We start from the raw sequence: 20,880 nt of genomic DNA, 5'->3' as shown, positions 1-20,880 counted from the left end.
TGTGTCACTATGTGTCTGTGCTTATGTCTCTGGCTATTACTGTATGTCTGTGTGTGTCACTATGTGTCTGTGCTTATGTCTCTGGCTATTACTGTATGTCTGTGTGTGTCACTATGTGTCTGTGTTTATGTCTCTGGCTATTACTGTATGTCTGTGTGTGTCACTATGTGTCTGTGCTTATGTCTCTAGCTATTACTGTATGTCTGTGTGTGTCACTATGTGTCTGTGCTTATGTCTCTGGCTATTACTGTATGTCTGTGTGTGTCACTATGTGTCTGTGCTTATGTCTCTGGCTATTGCTGTATGTCTGTGTGTATCACTGTGTGTCTGTGCTTATGTCTCTGGCTATTACTGTATGTCTGTGTGTGTCACTGTGTGTCTGTGCTTATGTCTCTGGCTATTACTGTATGTCTGTGTGTGTCACTGTGTGTCTGTGCTTATGTCTCTGGCTATTACTGTATGTCTGTGTGTGTCACTGTGTGTCTGTGCTTATGTCTCTGGCTATTACTGTATGTCTGTGTGTGTTACTATGTGTCTGTGCTTATGTCTCTGGCTATTACTGTATGTCTGTGTGTGTCACTGTGTGTCTGTGCTTATGTCTCTGGCTATTACTGTATGTCTGTGTGTGTCACTATGTGTCTGTGCTTATGTCTCTGGCTATTACTGTATGTCTGTGTGTGTCACTGTGTGTCTGTGCTTATGTCTCTGGCTATTACTGTATGTCTGTGTGTGTCACTGTGTGTGCTTATGTCTCTGGCTATTACTGTATGTCTGTGTGTGTCACTGTGTGTCTGTGCTTATGTCTCTGGCTATTACTGTATGTCTGTGTGTGTTACTATGTGTCTGTGCTTATGTCTCTGGCTATTACTGTATGTCTGTGTGTGTCACTATGTGTCTGTGCTTATGTCTCTGGCTATTACTGTATGTCTGTGTGTGTCACTGTGTCTGTGCTTATGTCTCTGGCTATTACTGTATGTCTGTGTGTGTCACTATGTGTCTGTGCTTATGTCTCTGGCTATTACTGTATGTCTGTGTGTGTCACTGTGTGTCTGTGCTTATGTCTCTGGCTATTACTGTATGTCTGTGTGTGTCACTGTGTGTCTGTGCTTATGTCTCTGGCTATTACTGTATGTCTGTGTGTGTCACTGTGTGTCTGTGCTTATGTCTCTGGCTATTACTGTACGTCTGTGTGTGTCACTATGTGTCTGTGCTTATGTCTCTGGCTATTACTGTATGTCTGTGTGTGTCACTGTGTGTCTGTGCTTATGTCTCTGGCTATTACTGTATGTCTGTGTGTGTCACTGTGTGTCTGTGCTTATGTCTCTGGCTATTACTGTATGTCTGTGTGTGTGTCACTATGTGTCTGTGTTTATGTCTCTGGCTATTACTGTATGTCTGTGTGTGTCACTGTGTGTCTGTGCTTATGTCTCTGGCTATTACTGTATGTCTGTGTGTGTCACTGTGTGTCTGTGCTTATGTCTCTGGCTATTACTGTATGTCTGTGTGTGTCACTATGAGTCTGTGCTTATGTCTCTGGCTATTACTGTATGTCTGTGTGTGTCACTATGTGTCTGTGCTTATGTCTCTGGCTATTACTGTATGTCTGTGTGTGTCACTGTGTGTCTGTGCTTATGTCTCTGGCTATTACTGTATGTCTGTGTGTGTCACTGTGTGTCTGTGCTTATGTCTCTGGCTATTACTGTATGTCTGTGTGTGTCACTATGTGTCTGTGCTTATGTCTCTGGCTATTACTGTATGTCTGTGTGTATCACTGTGTGTCTGTGCTTATGTCTCTGGCTATTACTGTATGTCTGTGTGTGTCACTATGTGTCTGTGCTTATGTCTCTGGCTATTACTGTATGTCTGTGTGTGTCACTATGTGTCTGTGTTTATGTCTCTGGCTATTACTGTATGTCTGTGTGTGTCACTATGTGTCTGTGTTTCTGTCTCTGGCTATTACTGTATGTCTGTGTGTGTCACTATGTGTCTGTGTTTCTGTCTCTGGCTATTACTGTATGTCTGTGTGTGTCACTATGTGTCTGTGTTTATGTCTCTGGCTATTACTGTATGTCTGTGTGTGTCACTATGTGTCTGTGTTTCTGTCTCTGGCTATTACTGTATGTCTGTGTGTGTCACTATGTGTCTGTGCTTATGTCTCTGGCTATTACTGTATGTCTGTGTGTGTCACTATGTGTCTGTGTTTATGTCTCTGGCTATTACTGTATGTCTGTGTGTGTCACTATGTGTCTGTGCTTATGTCTCTGGCTATTACTGTATGTCTGTGTGTATCACTGTGTGTCTGTGCTTATGTCTCTGGCTATTACTGTATGTCTGTGTGTGTCACTGTGTGTCTGTGCTTATGTCTCTGGCTATTACTGTATGTCTGTGTGTGTCACTGTGTCTGTGCTTATGTCTCTGGCTATTACTGTATGTCTGTGTGTGTCACTGTGTGTCTGTGCTTATGTCTCTGGCTATTACTGTATGTCTGTGTGTGTCACTATGTGTCTGTGCTTATGTCTCTGGCTATTACTGTATGTCTGTGTGTGTCACTATGTGTCTGTGTTTATGTCTCTGGCTATTACTGTATGTCTGTGTGTGTCACTGTGTGTCTGTGCTTATGTCTCTGGCTATTACTGTATGTCTGTGTGCGTCACTATGTGTCTGTGCTTATGTCTCTGGCTATTACTGTATGTCTGTGTGTGTCACTATGTGTCTGTGTTTCTGTCTCTGGCTATTACTGTATGTCTGTGTGTGTCACTGTGTGTCTGTGCTTATGTCTCTGGCTATTACTGTATGTCTGTGTGTGTCACTGTGTGTCTGTGCTTATGTCTCTGACTATTACTGTATGTCTGTGTGTGTCACTATGTGTCTGTGCTTATGTCTCTGGCTATTACTGTATGTCTGTGTGTGTCACTATGTGTCTGTGTTTATGTCTCTGGCTATTACTGTATGTCTGTGTGTGTCACTGTGTGTCTGTGCTTATGTCTCTGGCTATTACTGTATGTCTGTGTGTGTCACTGTGTCTGTGCTTATGTCTCTGGCTATTACTGTATGTCTGTGTGTGTCACTATGTGTCTGTGCTTATGTCTCTGGCTATTACTGTATGTCTGTGTGTGTCACTGTGTGTCTGTGCTTATGTCTCTGGCTATTACTGTATGTCTGTGTGTGTCACTGTGTGTCTGTGCTTATGTCTCTGGCTATTACTGTATGTCTGTGTGTGTTACTGTGTGTCTGTGCTTATGTCTCTGGCTATTACTGTATGTCTGTGTGTGTCACTGTGTCTGTGCTTATGTCTCTGGCTATTACTGTATGTCTGTGTGTGTTACTATGTGTCTGTGCTTATGTCTCTGGCTATTACTGTATGTCTGTGTGTGTCACTGTGTGTCTGTGCTTATGTCTCTGGCTATTACTGTATGTCTGTGTGTGTCACTGTGTGTCTGTGCTTATATCTCTGGCTATTACTGTATGTCTGTGTGTGTCACTATGTGTCTGTGCTTATGTCTCTGGCTATTACTGTATGTCTGTGTGTGTCACTGTGTGTCTGTGCTTATATCTCTGGCTATTACTGTATGTCTGTGTGTGTCACTGTGTGTCTGTGCTTATGTCTCTGGCTATTACTGTATGTCTGTGTGTGTCACTGTGTGTCTGTGCTTATGTCTCTGGCTATTACTGTATGTCTGTGTGTGTCACTGTGTGTCTGTGCTTATGTCTCTGGCTATTACTGTATGTCTGTGTGTGTCACTATGAGTCTGTGCTTATGTCTCTGGCTATTACTGTATGTCTGTGTGTGTCACTATGTGTCTGTGCTTATGTCTCTGGCTATTACTGTATGTCTGTGTGTGTCACTATGTGTCTGTGCTTATGTCTCTGGCTATTACTGTATGTCTGTGTGTGTCACTGTGTCTGTGCTTATGTCTCTGGCTATTACTGTATGTCTGTGTGTGTCACTGTGTGTCTGTGCTTATGTCTCTGGCTATTACTGTATGTCTGTGTGTGTCACTGTGTGTCTGTGCTTATGTCTCTGGCTATTACTGTATGTCTGTGTGTGTCACTGTGTGTGCTTATGTCTCTGGCTATTACTGTATGTCTGTGTGTGTCACTGTGTGTCTGTGCTTATGTCTCTGGCTATTACTGTATGTCTGTGTGTGTTACTATGTGTCTGTGCTTATGTCTCTGGCTATTACTGTATGTCTGTGTGTGTCACTATGTGTCTGTGCTTATGTCTCTGGCTATTACTGTATGTCTGTGTGTGTCACTGTGTGTCTGTGCTTATGTCTCTGGCTATTACTGTATGTCTGTGTGTGTCACTGTGTGTCTGTGCTTATGTCTCTGGCTATTACTGTATGTCTGTGTGTGTCACTGTGTGTCTGTGCTTATGTCTCTGGCTATTACTGTATGTCTGTGTGTGTCACTATGTGTCTGTGCTTATGTCTCTGGCTATTACTGTATGTCTGTGTGTGTCACTGTGTGTCTGTGCTTATGTCTCTGGCTATTACTGTATGTCTGTGTGTGTCACTGTGTGTCTGTGCTTATGTCTCTGGCTATTACTGTATGTCTGTGTGTGTCACTGTGTCTGTGCTTATGTCTCTGGCTATTACTGTATGTCTGTGTGTGTCACTATGAGTCTGTGCTTATGTCTCTGGCTATTACTGTATGTCTGTGTGTGTCACTATGTGTCTGTGCTTATGTCTCTGGCTATTACTGTATGTCTGTGTGTGTCACTGTGTGTCTGTGCTTATGTCTCTGGCTATTACTGTATGTCTGTGTGTGTCACTGTGTGTCTGTGCTTATGTCTCTGGCTATTACTGTATGTCTGTGTGTGTCACTATGTGTCTGTGCTTATGTCTCTGGCTATTACTGTATGTCTGTGTGTGTTACTATGTGTCTGTGCTTATGTCTCTGGCTATTACTGTACGTCTGTGTGTGTCACTATGTGTCTGTGCTTATGTCTCTGGCTATTACTGTATGTCTGTGTGTGTCACTGTGTCTGTGCTTATGTCTCTGGCTATTACTGTATGTCTGTGTGTGTCACTGTGTGTCTGTGCTTATGTCTCTGGCTATTACTGTATGTCTGTGTGTGTCACTGTGTCTGTGCTTATGTCTCTGGCTATTACTGTATGTCTGTGTGTGTTACTATGTGTCTGTGCTTATGTCTCTGGCTATTACTGTATGTCTGTGTGTGTCACTATGTGTCTGTGCTTATGTCTCTGGCTATTACTGTATGTCTGTGTGTGTCACTGTGTGTCTGTGCTTATGTCTCTGGCTATTACTGTATGTCTGTGTGTGTCACTGTGTGTCTGTGCTTATGTCTCTGGCTATTACTGTATGTCTGTGTGTGTCACTGTGTGTCTGTGCTTATGTCTCTGGCTATTACTGTATGTCTGTGTGTGTCACTGTGTGTCTGTTCTTATGCCTCTGGCTATTACTGTATGTCTGTGTGTGTCACTATGTGTCTGTGCTTATGTCTCTGGCTATTACTGTACGTCTGTGTGTGTCACTGTGTGTCTGTGCTTATGTCTCTGGCTATTACTGTATGTCTGTGTGTGTCACTATGTGTCTGTGCTTATGTCTCTGGCTATTACTGTATGTCTGTGTGTGTCACTGTGTGTCTGTGCTTATGTCTCTGGCTATTACTGTATGTCTGTGTGTGTCACTGTGTGTGTGCTTATGTCTCTGGCTATTACTGTATGTCTGTGTGTGTCACTGTGTGTCTGTGCTTATGTCTCTGGCTATTACTGTATGTCTGTGTGTGTTACTATGTGTCTGTGCTTATGTCTCTGGCTATTACTGTATGTCTGTGTGTGTCACTATGTGTCTGTGCTTATGTCTCTGGCTATTACTGTATGTCTGTGTGTGTCACTGTGTCTGTGCTTATGTCTCTGGCTATTACTGTATGTCTGTGTGTGTCACTATGTGTCTGTGCTTATGTCTCTGGCTATTACTGTATGTCTGTGTGTGTCACTGTGTGTCTGTGCTTATGTCTCTGGCTATTACTGTACGTCTGTGTGTGTCACTATGTGTCTGTGCTTATGTCTCTGGCTATTACTGTATGTCTGTGTGTGTCACTGTATGTCTGTGTGTGTCACTATGTGTCTGTGCTTATGTCTCTGGCTATTACTGTATGTCTGTGTGTGTCACTATGTGTCTGTGCTTATGTCTCTGGCTATTACTGTATGTCTGTGTGTGTCACTATGTGTCTGTGCTTATGTCTCTGGCTATTACTGTATGTCTGTGTGTGTCACTGTGTGTCTGTGCTTATGTCTCTGGCTATTACTGTATGTCTGTGTGTGTCACTGTGTGTCTGTGCTTATGTCTCTGGCTATTACTGTATGTCTGTGTGTGTGTCACTATGTGTCTGTGTTTATGTCTCTGGCTATTACTGTATGTCTGTGTGTGTCACTGTGTGTCTGTGCTTATGTCTCTGGCTATTACTGTATGTCTGTGTGTGTCACTGTGTGTCTGTGCTTATGTCTCTGGCTATTACTGTATGTCTGTGTGTGTCACTGTGTGTCTGTGCTTATGTCTCTGGCTATTACTGTATGTCTGTGTGTGTCACTATGAGTCTGTGCTTATGTCTCTGGCTATTACTGTATGTCTGTGTGTGTCACTGTGTGTCTGTGCTTATGTCTCTGGCTATTACTGTATGTCTGTGTGTGTCACTATGAGTCTGTGCTTATGTCTCTGGCTATTACTGTATGTCTGTGTGTGTCACTATGTGTCTGTGTTTCTGTCTCTGGCTATTACTGTATGTCTGTGTGTGTCACTGTGTGTCTGTGCTTATGTCTCTGGCTATTACTGTATGTCTGTGTGTGTCACTGTGTGTCTGTGCTTATGTCTCTGGCTATTAATGCATGTCTGGTTGTCTCTTCGTATCTAAGGACGTCTCACCTTTCTTTCCATCTCTGGCTATTGGTTCTGTGCGGTCTGGATGCAGTGCACATGCGCAGATAATAGGGGCTCAGGGAGCGTCTCAGAATACCTAACCCCAGCACACAGGCAAGGGAGTGTCTGACAATGCACAAACCCAGCACACAGGCAAGGGAGTGTCTGACAATGCACAATCCCAGCACACAGGCAAGGGAGTGTCTGACAATGCACAAACCCAGCACACAGGCAAGGGAGTGTCTGACAATGCACAAACCCAGCACACAGGCAAGGGAGTGTCTGACAATGCACAAACCCAGCACACAGGCAAGGGAGTGTCTGACAATGCACAAACCCAGCACACAGGCAAGGGAGTGTCTGACAATGCACAAACCCAGCACATAAGCAAGGGAGTGTCTGACAATGCACAAACCCAGCACAGAAGCAAGGGAGTGTCTGACAATGCACAAACCCAGCACAGAAGCAAGGGAGTGTCTGACAATGCACAAACCCAGCACAGAAGCAAGGGAGTGTCTGACAATGCACAAAACCAGCACACAGGCAAGGGAGTGTCTGACAATGCACAAACCCAGCACAGAAGCAAGGGAGTGTCTGACAATGCACAAACCCAGCACAGAAGCAAGGGAGTGTCTGACAATGCACAAACCCAGCACAGAAGCAAGGGAGTGTCTGACAATGCACAAACCCAGTACACAGGCAAGGGGGTGTCTGACAATGTACAAACCCAGCACAGAAGCAAGGGAGTGTCTGACAATGCAAAAACCCAGCACAGACGCAAGGGAGTGTCTGACAATTCACAAACCCAGCACACAGGCAAGGGAGTGTCTGACAATGCACAAACCCAGCACACAGGCAAGGGAGTGTCTGACAATGCACAAACCCAGCACAGAAGCAAGGGAGTGTCTCACAATGCACAAACCCAGCACAGACGCAAGGGAGTGTCTGACAATGCACAAACCCAGCACACAGGCAAGGGAGTGTCTGACAATGCACAAACCCAGCACAGAAGCAAGGGAGTGTCTGACAATGCACAAACCCAGCACACAGGCAAGGGAGTGTCTGACATTGCACAAACCCAGCACAGAAGCAAGGGAGTGTCTGACAATGCACAAACCCAGCACAGAAGCAAGGGAGCGTCTGACAATGCACAAACCCAGCACAGAAGCAAGGGAGTGTCTGACAATGCACAAACCCAGCACACAGGCAAGGGAGTGTCTGACAATGTACAAACCCAGCACACAGGCAAGGGAGTGTCTGACAATGCACAAACCCAGCACAGAAGCAAGGGAGTGTCTGACAATGCACAAAACCAGCACACAGGCAAGGGAGTGTCTGACAATACACAAACCCAGCACAGAAGCAAGGGAGTGTCTGACAATGCACAAACCCAGCACACAGGCAAGGGAGGGTCTGACAATGCACAAACCCAGCACACAGGCAAGGGAGTGTCTGACAATGCACAAACCCAGCACACAGGCAAGGGAGTGTCTGACAATGCACAAACCCAGCACACAGGCAAGGGAGTGTCTGACAATGCACAAACCCAGCACAGAAGCAAGGGAGTGTCTGACAATGCACAAACCCAGTACAGAAGCAAGGGAGTGTCTGACAATGCACAAACCAAGCACAGAAGCAAGGGAGTGTCTGACAATGCACAAACCCAGCACAGAACATAGGGAGTGTCTGACAATGCACAAAGCCAGCACAGAAGCAAGGGAGTGTCTGACAATGCACAAACCCAGCACACAGACGCAAGGGAGTGTCTGACAATGCACAAACCCAGCACAGAAGCAAGGGAGTGTCTGACAATGCACAAACCCAGCACAGAAGCAAGGGAGTGTCTGACAATGCACAAACCCAGCACACAGGCAAGGGAGTGTCTGACAATACACAAACCCAGCACACAGGCAAGGGAGTGTCGGACAATGCACAAACCCAGCACACAGGCAAAGGAGTGTCTGACAATGCACAAACCCAGCACACAGGTAAGGGAGTGTCTGACAATGCACAAACCCAGCACACAGGCAAGGGAGTGTCGGACAATGCACAAACCCAGCACACAGGCAAGGGAGTGTCTGACAATGCACAAACCCAGCACACAGGCAAGGGAGTGTCTGACAATGCACAAACCCAGCACAGAAGCAAGGGAGTGTCTGACAATGCACAAACCCAGCACAGAAGCAAGGGAGTGTCTGACAATGCACAAACCCAGCACACAGGCAAGGGAGTGTCTGACAATACACAAATCCAGCACAGACGCAAGGGAGTGTCTGACAATGCACAAACCCAGCACAGATGCAAGGGAGTGTCTGACAATGCACAAACCCAGCACACAGGCAAGGGAGTGTCTGACAATGCACAAACCCAGCACAGAAGCAAGGGAGTGTCTGACAATGCACAAACCCAGCACAGAAGCAAGGGAGTGTCTGACAATGCACAAACCCAGCACACAGGCAAGGGAGTGTCTGACAATGCACAAACCCAGCACACAGGCAAGGGAGGGTCTGACAATGTACAAACACAGCACAGAAGCAAGGGAGTGTCTGACAATGCACAAACCCAGCACACAGGCAAGGGAGTGTCTGACAATGCACAAACCTAGCACAGAAGCAAGGGAGTGTCTGACAATGCACAAACCCAGCACAGAAGCAAGGGAGTGTCTGACAATGCACAAACCCAGCACACAGGCAAGGGAGTGTCTGACAATGCACAAACCCAGCACACAGGCAAGGGAGTGTCTGACAATGCACAAACACAGCACAGAAGCAAGGGAGTGTCTGACAATACACAAACCCAGCACAGAAGCAAGGGAGTGTCTGACAATGCACAAACCCATCACACAGGCAAGGGAGTGTCTGACAATGTACAAACCCAGCACACAGGCAAGGGATTGTCTGACAATGCACAAACCCAGCACAGAAGCAAGGGAGTGTCTGACAATGCACAAACCCAGCACAGAAGCAAGGGAGTGTCTGACAATGCACAAACCCAGCACAGAAGCAAGGGAGTGTCTGACAATGCACAAACCCAGCACACAGGCAAGGGAGTGTCTGACAATGTACAAACCCAGCACACAGGCAAGGGAGTGTCTGACAATGCACAAACCCAGCACAGAAGCAAGGGAGTGTCTGACAATGCACAAACCCAGCACAGAAGCAAGGGAGTGTCTGACAATGCACAAACCCAGCACAGAACCAAGGGAGTGTCTGACAATGCACAAACCCAGCACACAGGCAAGGGAGTGTCTGACAATACACAAACCCAGCACAGAAGCAAGGGAGTGTCTGACAATGCACAAACCCAGCACAGAAGCAAGGGAGTGTCTGACAATGCACAAACCCAGCACAGAACCAAGGGAGTGTCTGACAATGCACAAACCCAGCACACAGGCAAGGGAGTGTCTGACAATACACAAACCCAGCACAGAAGCAAGGGAGTGTCTGACAATGCACAAACCCAGCACAGAAGCAAGGGAGTGTCTGACAATGCACAAACCCAGCACACAGGCAAGGGAGTGTCTGACAATGCACAAACCCAGCACAGAAGCAAGGGAGTGTCTGACAATGCACAAACCCAGCACACAGGTAAGGGAGTGTCTGACAATGCACAAACCCAGCACAGAAGGAAGGGAGTGTCTGACAATGCACAAACCCAGCACAGAAGCAAGGGAGTGTCTGACAATGCACAAACCCAGCACAGAAGCAAGGGAGTGTCTGACAATGCACAAACCCAGCACAGAAGCAAGGGAGTGTCTGACAATGCACAAACCCAGCACAGAAGCAAGGGAGCGTCTGACAATGCACAAACCCAGCACACAGGCAAGGGAGTGTCTGACAATGCACAAACCCAGCACAGAAGCAAGGGAGTGTCTGACAATGCACAAACCCAGCACAGAAGCAAGGGAGTGTCTGACAATGCACAAACCCAGCACACAGGCAAGGGAGTGTCTGACAATGCACAAACCCAGCACAGAAGCAAGGGAGTGTCTGACAATGCACAAACCCAGCACAGAAGCAAGGGAGTGTCTGACAATGCACAAACCCAGCACAGAACCAAGGGAGTGTCTGACAATGCACAAACCCAGCACACAGGCAAGGGAGTGTCTGAGAATACACAAACCCAGCACAGAAGCAAGGGAGTGTCTGACAATGCACAAACCCAGAACAGAAGCAAGGGAGTGTCTGACAATGCACAAACCCAGCACAGAAGCAAGGGAGTGTCTGACAATGCACAAACCCAGCACAGAACCAAGGGAGTGTCTGACAATGCACAAACCCAGCACAGACGCAAGGGAGTGTCTGACAATGCACAAACCCAGCACACAGGTAAGGGAGTGTCTAACAATGCACAAACCCAGCACACAGGTAAGGGAGTGTCTGACAATGCACAAACCCAGCACAGAAGCAAGGGAGTGTCTGACAATGCACAAACCCAGCACAGAAGCAAGGGAGTGTCTGACAATGCACAAACCCAGCACACAGGCAAGGGAGTGTCTGACAATGCACAAACCCAGCACACAGGCAAGGGAGTGTCTGACAATGCACAAACCCAGCACAGAAGCTAGGGAGTGTCTGACAATGCACAAACCCAGCACAGAAGGAAGGGAGTGTCTGACAATGCACAAACCCAGCACACAGGCAAGGGAGTGTCTGACAATGCACAAACCCAGCACAGAAGCAAGGGAGCGTCTGACAATGCACAAACCCAGCACACAGGCAAGGGAGTGTCTGACAATGCACAAACCCAGCACAGACGCAAGGGAGTGTCTGACAATGCACAAACCCAGCACAGAAGCAAGGGAGTGTCTGACAATGCACAAACCCAGCACACAGGTAAGGGAGTGTCTGACAATGCACAAACCCAGCACACAGGCAAGGGAGTGTCTGACAATGCACAAACCCAGCACAGAACATAGGGAGTGTCTGACAATGCACAAACCCAGCACAGAAGCAAGGGAGTGTCTGACAATGCACAAACCCAGCACACAGGCAAGGGAGGGTCTGACAATGCGCAAACCCAGCACAGAAGCAAGGGAGTGTCTGACAATACACAAACCCAGCACACAGGCAAGGGAGTGTCTGACAATGCACAAACCCAGCACAGAAGCAAGGGAGTGTCTGACAATGCACAAACCAAGCACAGAAGGAAGGGAGTGTCTGACAATGCACAAACCCAGCACAGAAGCAAGGGAGTGTCTGACAATGCACAAACCCAGCACATAAGCAAGGGAGTGTCTGACAATGCACAAACCCAGCACACAGGCAAGGGAGTGTCTGACAATGCACAAACCCAGCACAGAAGCAAGGGAGTGTCTGACAATGCACAAACCCAGCACAGAAGCAAGGGAGTGGTCTGACAATGCACAAACCCAGCACACAGGTAGGGAGTGTCTAACAATGCACAAACCCAGCACAGAAGCAAGGGAGTGTCTGACAATGCACAAACCCAGCACACAGGCAAGGGAGTGTCTGACAATGCACAAACCCAGCACACAGGTAAGGGAGTGTCTAACAATGCACAAACCCAGCACAGAAGCAAGGGAGTGTCTGACAATGCACAAACCCAGCACACAGGCAAGGGAGTGTCTGACAATGCACAAACCCAGCACAGAAGCAAGGGAGTGTCTGACAATGCACAAACCCAGCACACAGGCAAGGGAGTGTCTGACAATGCACAAACCCAGCACAGGAGCAAGGGAGTGTCTGACAATGCACAAACCCAGCACACAGGCAAGGGAGTGTCTGACAATGCACAAACCCAGCACACAGGTAAGGGAGTGTCTGACAATGCACAAACCCAGCACACAGGCAAGGGAGTGTCTGACAATACACAAACCCAGCACAGAAGCAAGGGAGTGTCTGACAATGCACAAACCCAGCACAGAAGCAAGGGAGTGTCTGACAATACACAAACCCAGCACAGAAGCAAGGGAGTGTCTGACAATGCACAAACCCAGCACAGAAGCAAGGGAGTGTCTGACAATGCACAAACCCAGCACAGAAGCAAGGGAGTGTCTGACAATGCACAAACCCAGCACAGAAGCAAGGGAGTGTCTGACAATGCACAAACCCAGCACACAGGCAAGGGAGTGTCTGACAATGTACAAACCCAGCACACAGGCAAGGGAGTGTCTGACAATGCACAAACCCAGCACAGAAGCAAGGGAGTGTCTGACAATGCACAAACCCAGCACACAGGCAAGGGAGCGTCTGACAATGCACAAACCCAGCACAGAAGCAAGGGAGTGTCTGACAATGCACAAACCCAGCACACAGGTAAGGGAGTGTCTGACATTGCACAAACCCAGCACAGAAGCAAGGGAGTGTCTGACAATGCACAAACCCAGCACACAGGCAAGGGAGTGTCTGACAATGCACAAACCCAGCACAGAAGCAAGGGAGTGTCTGACAATACACAAACCCAGTACAGAAGCAAGGGAGTGTCTGACAATGCACAAACCCAGCACAGAACATAGGGAGTGTCTGACAATGCACAAACCCAGCACAGAAGCAAGGGAGTGTCTGACAATGCACAAACCCAGCACACAGGCAAGGGAGGGTCTGACAATGCACAAACCCAGCACAGAAGCAGGGGAGTGCCTGACAATGCACAAACCCAGCACAGAAGCAAGGGAGTGTCTGACAATGCACAAACCCAGCACACAGGTAAGGGAGTGTCTAACAATGCACAAACCCAGCACAGAAGCAAGGGAGTGTCTGACAATGCACAAACCCAGCACAGAAGCAAGGGAGTGTCTGACAATACACAAACCCAGCACAGAAGCAAGGGAGTGTCTGACAATGCACAAACCCAGCACAGAAGCAAGGGAGTGTCTGACAATGTACAAACCCAGCACAGAGCATAGGGAGTGTCTGACGCACAAACCCAGCACACAGGCAAGGGAGTGTCTGACAATGCACAAACCCAGCACAGAAGCAAGGGAGTGTCTGACAATGCACAAACCCAGCACAGAAGCAAGGGAGTGTCTGACAATGCACAAACCCAGCACAGAAGCAAGGGAGCGTCTGACAATGCACAAACCCAGCACACAGGCAAGGGAGTGTCTGACAATGTACAAACCCAGCACACAGGCAAGGGAGTGTCTGACAATGCACAAACCCAGCACAGAAGCAAGGGAGTGTCTGACAATGCACAAACCCAGCACACAGGCAAGGGAGCGTCTGACAATGCACAAACCCAGCACAGAAGCAATGGAGTGTCTGACAATGCACAAACCCAGCACACAGGTAAGGGAGTGTCTGACAATGCACAAACCCAGCACAGAAGCAAGGGAGTGTCTGACAATGCACAAACCCAGCACACAGGCAAGGGAGTGTCTGACAATGCACAAACCCAGCACAGAAGCAAGGGAGTGTCTGACAATACACAAACCCAGCACAGAAGCAAGGGAGTGTCTGACAATGCACAAACACAGCACAGAAGCAAGGGAGTGTCTGACAATGCACAAACCCAGCACAGAAGCAAGGGAGTGTCTGACAATGCACAAACCCAGCACACAGGTAAGGGGGTGTCTGACAATGCATAAACCCAGCACAGAAGCAAGGGAGTGTCTGACAATGCACAAACCCAGCACAGAAGCAAGGGAGTGTCTGACAATGCACAAACCCATCACAGAAGCAAGGGAGTGTCTAACAATGCACAAACCCAGCACAGAAGCAAGGGAGTGTCTGACAATGCACAAACCCAGCACACAGGCAAGGGAGTGTCTGACAATGCACAAACCCAGCACACAGGTAAGGGAGTGTCTAACAATGCACAAACCCAGCACAGAAGCAAGGGAGTGTCTGACAATGCACAAACCCAGCACACAGGCAAGGGAGTGTCTGACAATGCACAAACCCAGCACAGAAGCAAGGGAGTGTCTGACAATGCACAAACCCAGCACACAGGCAAGGGAGTGTCTGACAATGCACAAACCCAGCACAGGAGCAAGGGAGTGTCTGACAATGCACAAACCCAGCACACAGGCAAGGGAGTGTCTGACAATGCACAAACCCAGCACACAGGTAAGGGAGTGTCTGACAATGCACAAACCCAGCACACAGGCAAGGGAGTGTCTGACAATGCACAAACCCAGCACAGAAGCAAGGGAGTGTCTGACAATGCACAAACCCAGCACAGAAGCAAGGGAGTGTCTGACAATACACAAACCCAGCACAGAAGCAAGGGAGTGTCTGACAATGCACAAACCCAGCACAGAAGCAAGGGAGTGTCTGACAATGCACAAACCCAGCACAGAAGCAAGGGAGTGTCTGACAATGCACAAACCCAGCACAGAAGCAAGGGAGCGTCTGACAATGCACAAACCCAGCACACAGGCAAGGGAGTGTCTGACAATGTACAAACCCAGCACACAGGCAAGGGAGTGTCTGACAATGCACAAACCCAGCACAGAAGCAAGGGAGTGTCTGACAATGCACAAACCCAGCACACAGGCAAGGGAGCGTCTGACAATGCACAAACCCAGCACAGAAGCAAGGGAGTGTCTGACAATGCACAAACCCAGCACACAGGTAAGGGAGTGTCTGACATTGCACAAACCCAGCACAGAAGCAAGGGAGTGTCTGACAATGCACAAACCCAGCACACAGGCAAGGGAGTGTCTGACAATGCACAAACCCAGCACAGAAGCAAGGGAGTGTCTGACAATACACAAACCCAGTACAGAAGCAAGGGAGTGTCTGACAATGCACAAACCCAGCACAGAACATAGGGAGTGTCTGACAATGCACAAACCCAGCACAGAAGCAAGGGAGTGTCTGACAATGCACAAACCCAGCACACAGGCAAGGGAGGGTCTGACAATGCACAAACCCAGCACAGAAGCAGGGGAGTGCCTGACAATGCACAAACCCAGCACAGAAGCAAGGGAGTGTCTGACAATGCACAAACCCAGCACACAGGTAAGGGAGTGTCTAACAATGCACAAACCCAGCACAGAAGCAAGGGAGTGTCTGACAATGCACAAAACCCAGCACAGAAGCAAGGGAGTGTCTGACAATGCACAAACCCAGCACAGAAGCAAGGGAGTGTCTGACAATGCACAAACCCAGCACAGAAGCAAGGGAGTGTCTGACAATGTACAAACCCAGCACAGAGCATAGGGAGTGTCTGACGCACAAACCCAGCACACAGGCAAGGGAGTGTCTGACAATGCACAAACCCAGCACAGAAGCAAGGGAGTGTCTGACAATGCACTACCCAGCACAGAAGCAAGGAGTGTCTGACAATGCACAAACCCAGCACAGAAGCAAGGAGGGCGTCTGACAATGCACAAACCCAGCACACAGGCAAGGGGAGTGTCTGACAAGTGTACAACCCAGCCACAACAGGCAAGGGAGTGTCTGACAATGCACAAACCCAGCACAGAAGCAAGGGAGTGTCTGACAATGCACAAACTCCAGCACACGGCAAGGGAGGGGCGTCTGACAATGCACAAACCCAGCACAGAAGCAATGGAGTGTCTGGACAATGCACAAAACCCAGCACACAGGTAAAGGGGGATGTCTGACAATGCACAACCCAGCACACAGGGCAAGGGAGTGTCTGACAATGCACAAACCCAGCACAGAACATAGGGAGTGTCTGACAATGCACAAACCCAGCACAGAAGCAAGGGAGTGTCTGACATATGCACAAACCCAGCACACAGGCAATGGAGGGTCTGACAATGAGCAAACCCAGCACAGAAGCAAGGGAGTGTCTGACAATACACAAACCCAGCACACAGGCAAGGGAGTGTCTGACAATGCACAAACCCAGCACAGAAGCAAGGGAGTGTCTGACAATGCACAAACCAAGCACAGAAGGAAGGGAGTGTCTGACAATGCACAAACCCAGCACAGAAGCAAGGGAGTGTCTGACAATGCACAAACCCAGCACATAAGCAAGGGAGTGTCTGACAATGCACAAACCAGCACACAGGCAAGGGAGTGTCTGACAATGCACAAACCCAGCACAGAAGCAAGGGAGTGTCTGACAATGCACAAACCCAGCACAGAAGCAAGGGAGTGTCTGACAATGCACAAACCCAGCACACAGGTAAGGGAGTGTCTAACAATGCACAAACCCAGCACAGAAGCAAGGGAGTGTCTGACAATGCACAAACCCAGCACACAGGCAAGGGAGTGTCTGACAATGCACAAACCCAGCACACAGGTAAGGGAGTGGTCTAACAATGCACAAACCCAGCACAGAAGCAAGGGAGTGTCTGACAATGCACAAACCCAGCACACAGCAAGGGAGTGTCTGACAATGCACAAACCCAGCACAGAAGCAAGGGAGTGTCTGACAATGCACAAACCCAGCACACAGGCAAGGGCAGTGTCTGACAATGCACAAACCCAGCACAGGAGCAAGGGAGTGTCTGACAATGCACAAACCCAGCACACAGGCAAGGGAGTGTCGTGACAATGCACAAACCCAGCACACAGCTAAGGGAGTGTCTGGACAATGCACATCACAAACCACTCAGCAGGCAAGGGAGTGTCTGACAATGCACAAACCCAGCACAGAAGCAAGGGAGTGTCTGACAATGCACAAACCCAGCACAGAAGCAAGGGAGTGTCTGACAATGCACAAACCCAGCACAGAAGCAAGGGAGTGTCTGACAATGCACAAACCCAGCACAGAAGCAAGGGAGTGTCTGACAATGCACAAACCCAGCACAGAAGCAAGGGAGTGTCTGACAATGCACAAACCCAGCACAGAAGCAAGGGAGTGTCTGACAATGCACAAACCCAGCACAGAAGCACGGGAGCGGCTGACAATGCACCAACCCAGCACACAGGCAAGGGAGTGTCTGACAATGTACAAACCCAGCACACAGGCAAGGGAGTGTCTGACAATGCACAAACCCAGGCACAGAAGCAAGGGAGTGTCTGACAATGCACAACCCAGCACACAGGCAAGGGAGCGTCTGACAATGCACAAACCCAGCACAGAAGCAAGGGAGTGTCTGACAATGCACAAACCCAGCACACAGGTAAGGGAGTGTCTGACAATGCACAAACCCAGCACAGAAGCAAGGGAGTGTCTGACAATGCACAAACCCAGCACACAGGCAAGGGAGTGTCTGACAATGCACAAACCCAGCACAGAAGCAAGGGAGTGTCTGACAATACACAAACCCAGCACAGAAGCAAGGGAGTGTCTGACAATGCACAAACCCAGCACAGAACATAGGGAGTGTCTGACAATGCACAAACCGCAGCACAGAAGCAAGGGAGTGTCTGACAATGCACAAACCCAGCACACAGGCAAGGGAGGGTCTGACAATGCACAAACCCAGCACAGAAGCAGGGGAGTGCCTGACAATGCACAAACCCAGCACAGAAGCAAGGGAGTGTCTGACAATGCACAAACCCAGCACACAGGTAAGGGAGTGTCTAACAATGCACAAACCCAGCACAGAAGCAAGGGAGTGTCTGACAATGCACAAACCCAGCACAGAAGCAAGGGAGTGTCTGACAATACACAAACCCAGCACAGAAGCAAGGGAGTGTCTGACAATGCACAAACCCAGCACAGAAGCAAGGGAGTGTCTGACAATGTACAAACCCAGCACAGAGCATAGGGAGTGTCTGACGCACAAACCCAGCACACAGGCAAGGGAGTGTCTGACAATGCACAAACCCAGCACAGAAGCAAGGGAGTGTCTGACAATGCACAAACCCAGCACAGAAGCAAGGGAGTGTCTGACAATGCACAAACCCAGCACAGAAGCAAGGGAGCGTCTGACAATGCACAAACCCAGCACACAGGCAAGGGAGTGTCTGACAATGTACAAACCCCAGCACACAGGCAAGGGAGTGTCTGACAATGCACAAACCCAGCACAGAAGCAAGGGAGTGTCTGACAATGCACAAACCCAGCACACAGGCAAGGGAGCGTCTGACAATGCACAAACCCAGCACAGAAGCAATGGAGTGTCTGACAATGCACAAACCCAGCACACAGGTAAGGGAGTGTCTGACAATGCACAAACCCAGCACAGAAGCAAGGGAGTGTCTGACAATGCACAAACCCAGCACACAGGCAAGGGAGTGTCTGACAATGCACAAACCCAGCACAGAAGCAAGGGAGTGTCTGACAATACACAAACCCAGCACAGAAGCAAGGGAGTGTCTGACAATGCACAAACACAGCACAGAAGCAAGGGAGTGTCTGACAATGCACAAACCCAGCACAGAAGCAAGGGAGTGTCTGACAATGCACAAACCCAGCACACAGGTAAGGGGGTGTCTGACAATGCACAAACCCAGCACAGAAGCAAGGGAGTGTCTGACAATGCACAAACCCAGCACAGAAGCAAGGGAGGTGTCTGACAATGCACAAACCCATCACAGAAGCAAGGGAGTGTCTGACAATGCACAACCCAGCACAGAAGCAAGGGAGTGTCTGACAATGCACAAACCCAGCACACAGGCAAGGGAGTGTCTGACAATGCACAAACCCAGCACAGAAGCAAGGGAGTGTCTGACAATGCACAAACCCAGCACAGAAGCAAGGGAGTGTCTGACAATGCACAAACCCAGCACACAGGCAAGGGAGGTGTCTGACAATGCACAAACCCAGCACAGAAGCAAGGGAGTGTCTGACAATGCACAAACCCAGCACACAGGCAAGGGAGTGTCTGACAATGCACAAACCCAGCACAGAAGCAAGGGAGTGTCTGACAATACACAAACCCAGCACACAGGCAAGGGAGTGTCTGACAATGCACAAACCCAGCACACAGGCAAGGGAGTGTCTGACAATGCACAAACCCAGCACACAGGCAAGGGAGTGTCTGACAATGCACAAACCCAGCACAGAAGCAAGGGAGTGTCTGACAATGCACAAACCCAGCACACAGGCAAGGGAGTGTCTGACAATACACAAACTAGCACAGAAGCAAGGGAGTGTCTGACAATGCACAAACCCAGCACAGAAGCAAGGGAGTGTCTGACAATACACAAACCCAGCACAGAAGCAAGGGTGTGTCTGACAATACACAAACCCAGCACAGAAGCAAGGGAGTGTCTGACAATACACAAACCCAGCACACAGGCAAGGGAGTGTCTGACAATGCACAAACCCAGCACACAGGCAAGGGAGTGTGCTGACAATGCACAAACCCAGCACACAGGCAAGGGAGTGTCTGACAATGCACAAACCCAGCACACAGGCAAGGGAGTGTCTGACAATGCACAAACCCAGCACAGAAGCAAGGGAGTGTCTGACAATGCACAAACCCAGCACACAGGTAAGGGAGTGTCTGACATTGCACAAACCCAGCACAGAAGCAAGGGAGTGTCTGACAATGCACAAACCCAGCACACAGGCAAGGGAGTGTCTGACAATGCACAAAACCCAGCACAGAAGCAAGGGAGTGTCTGACAATACACCAAACCAGTACAGAAGCAAGGGAGTGTCTGACAATGCACAAACCCAGCACAGAACATAGGGAGTGTCTGACAATGCACAAACCAGCACAGAGCAAGGGAGTGTCTGACAATGCACAAACCAGCACACAGGCAAGGGAGGGTCTGACAATGCACAAACCCAGCACAGAAGCAGGGGAGTGCCTGACAATGCACAAACCCAGCACAGAAGCAAGGGAGTGTCTGACAATGCACCAAACCCAGCACACAGGTAAGGGAGTGTCTAACAATGCACAAACCCAGCACAGAAGCAAGCGAGTGTCTGACAATGCACAAACCCAGCACAGAAGCAAGGGAGTGTCCTGACAATGACACAAACCCAGCACAGAAGCAAGGGAGTGTCTGACAATGCCACAAACCCAAGCACAGAAGCAAGGGAGTGTCTGACAATGTACAAACCAGCACAGAGCATAGGGAGTGTCTGACGCACAAACCCAGCACACAGGCAAGGGAGTGTCTGACAATGCACAAACCCAGCACAGAAGCAAGGAGTGTCTGAACAATGCACAAACCCAGCACAGAAGCAAGGGAGTGTCTGACAATGCACAAA

The 20,880-nt window shown here is 49.0% G+C and overlaps 1 protein-coding gene across 1 annotated transcript in view; it reads right to left on the bottom strand.

The window, feature by feature from the left end:
- The window catches only part of SMARCD3 (SWI/SNF related, matrix associated, actin dependent regulator of chromatin, subfamily d, member 3), a 526,715-nt gene extending 519,710 nt beyond the window's left edge, over positions 1–7,005 (bottom strand). The window contains exon 1 of the mRNA XM_053713245.1: positions 6,889–7,005. Within this exon, the coding sequence (XP_053569220.1) occupies positions 6,889–6,900 (12 nt within the window). The 5' untranslated portion in view covers positions 6,901–7,005. The remainder of the gene's footprint in view (positions 1–6,888) is intronic.
- Between the last annotated feature and the right edge of the window lie 13,875 nt (positions 7,006–20,880).

Source organism: Bombina bombina, chromosome 5, assembly GCF_027579735.1.
Source record: "Bombina bombina isolate aBomBom1 chromosome 5, aBomBom1.pri, whole genome shotgun sequence".
In the NCBI taxonomy this organism is placed as follows: domain Eukaryota; kingdom Metazoa; phylum Chordata; class Amphibia; order Anura; family Bombinatoridae; genus Bombina; species Bombina bombina.
This window is presented reverse-complemented; position numbering and strand designations above follow the sequence as displayed.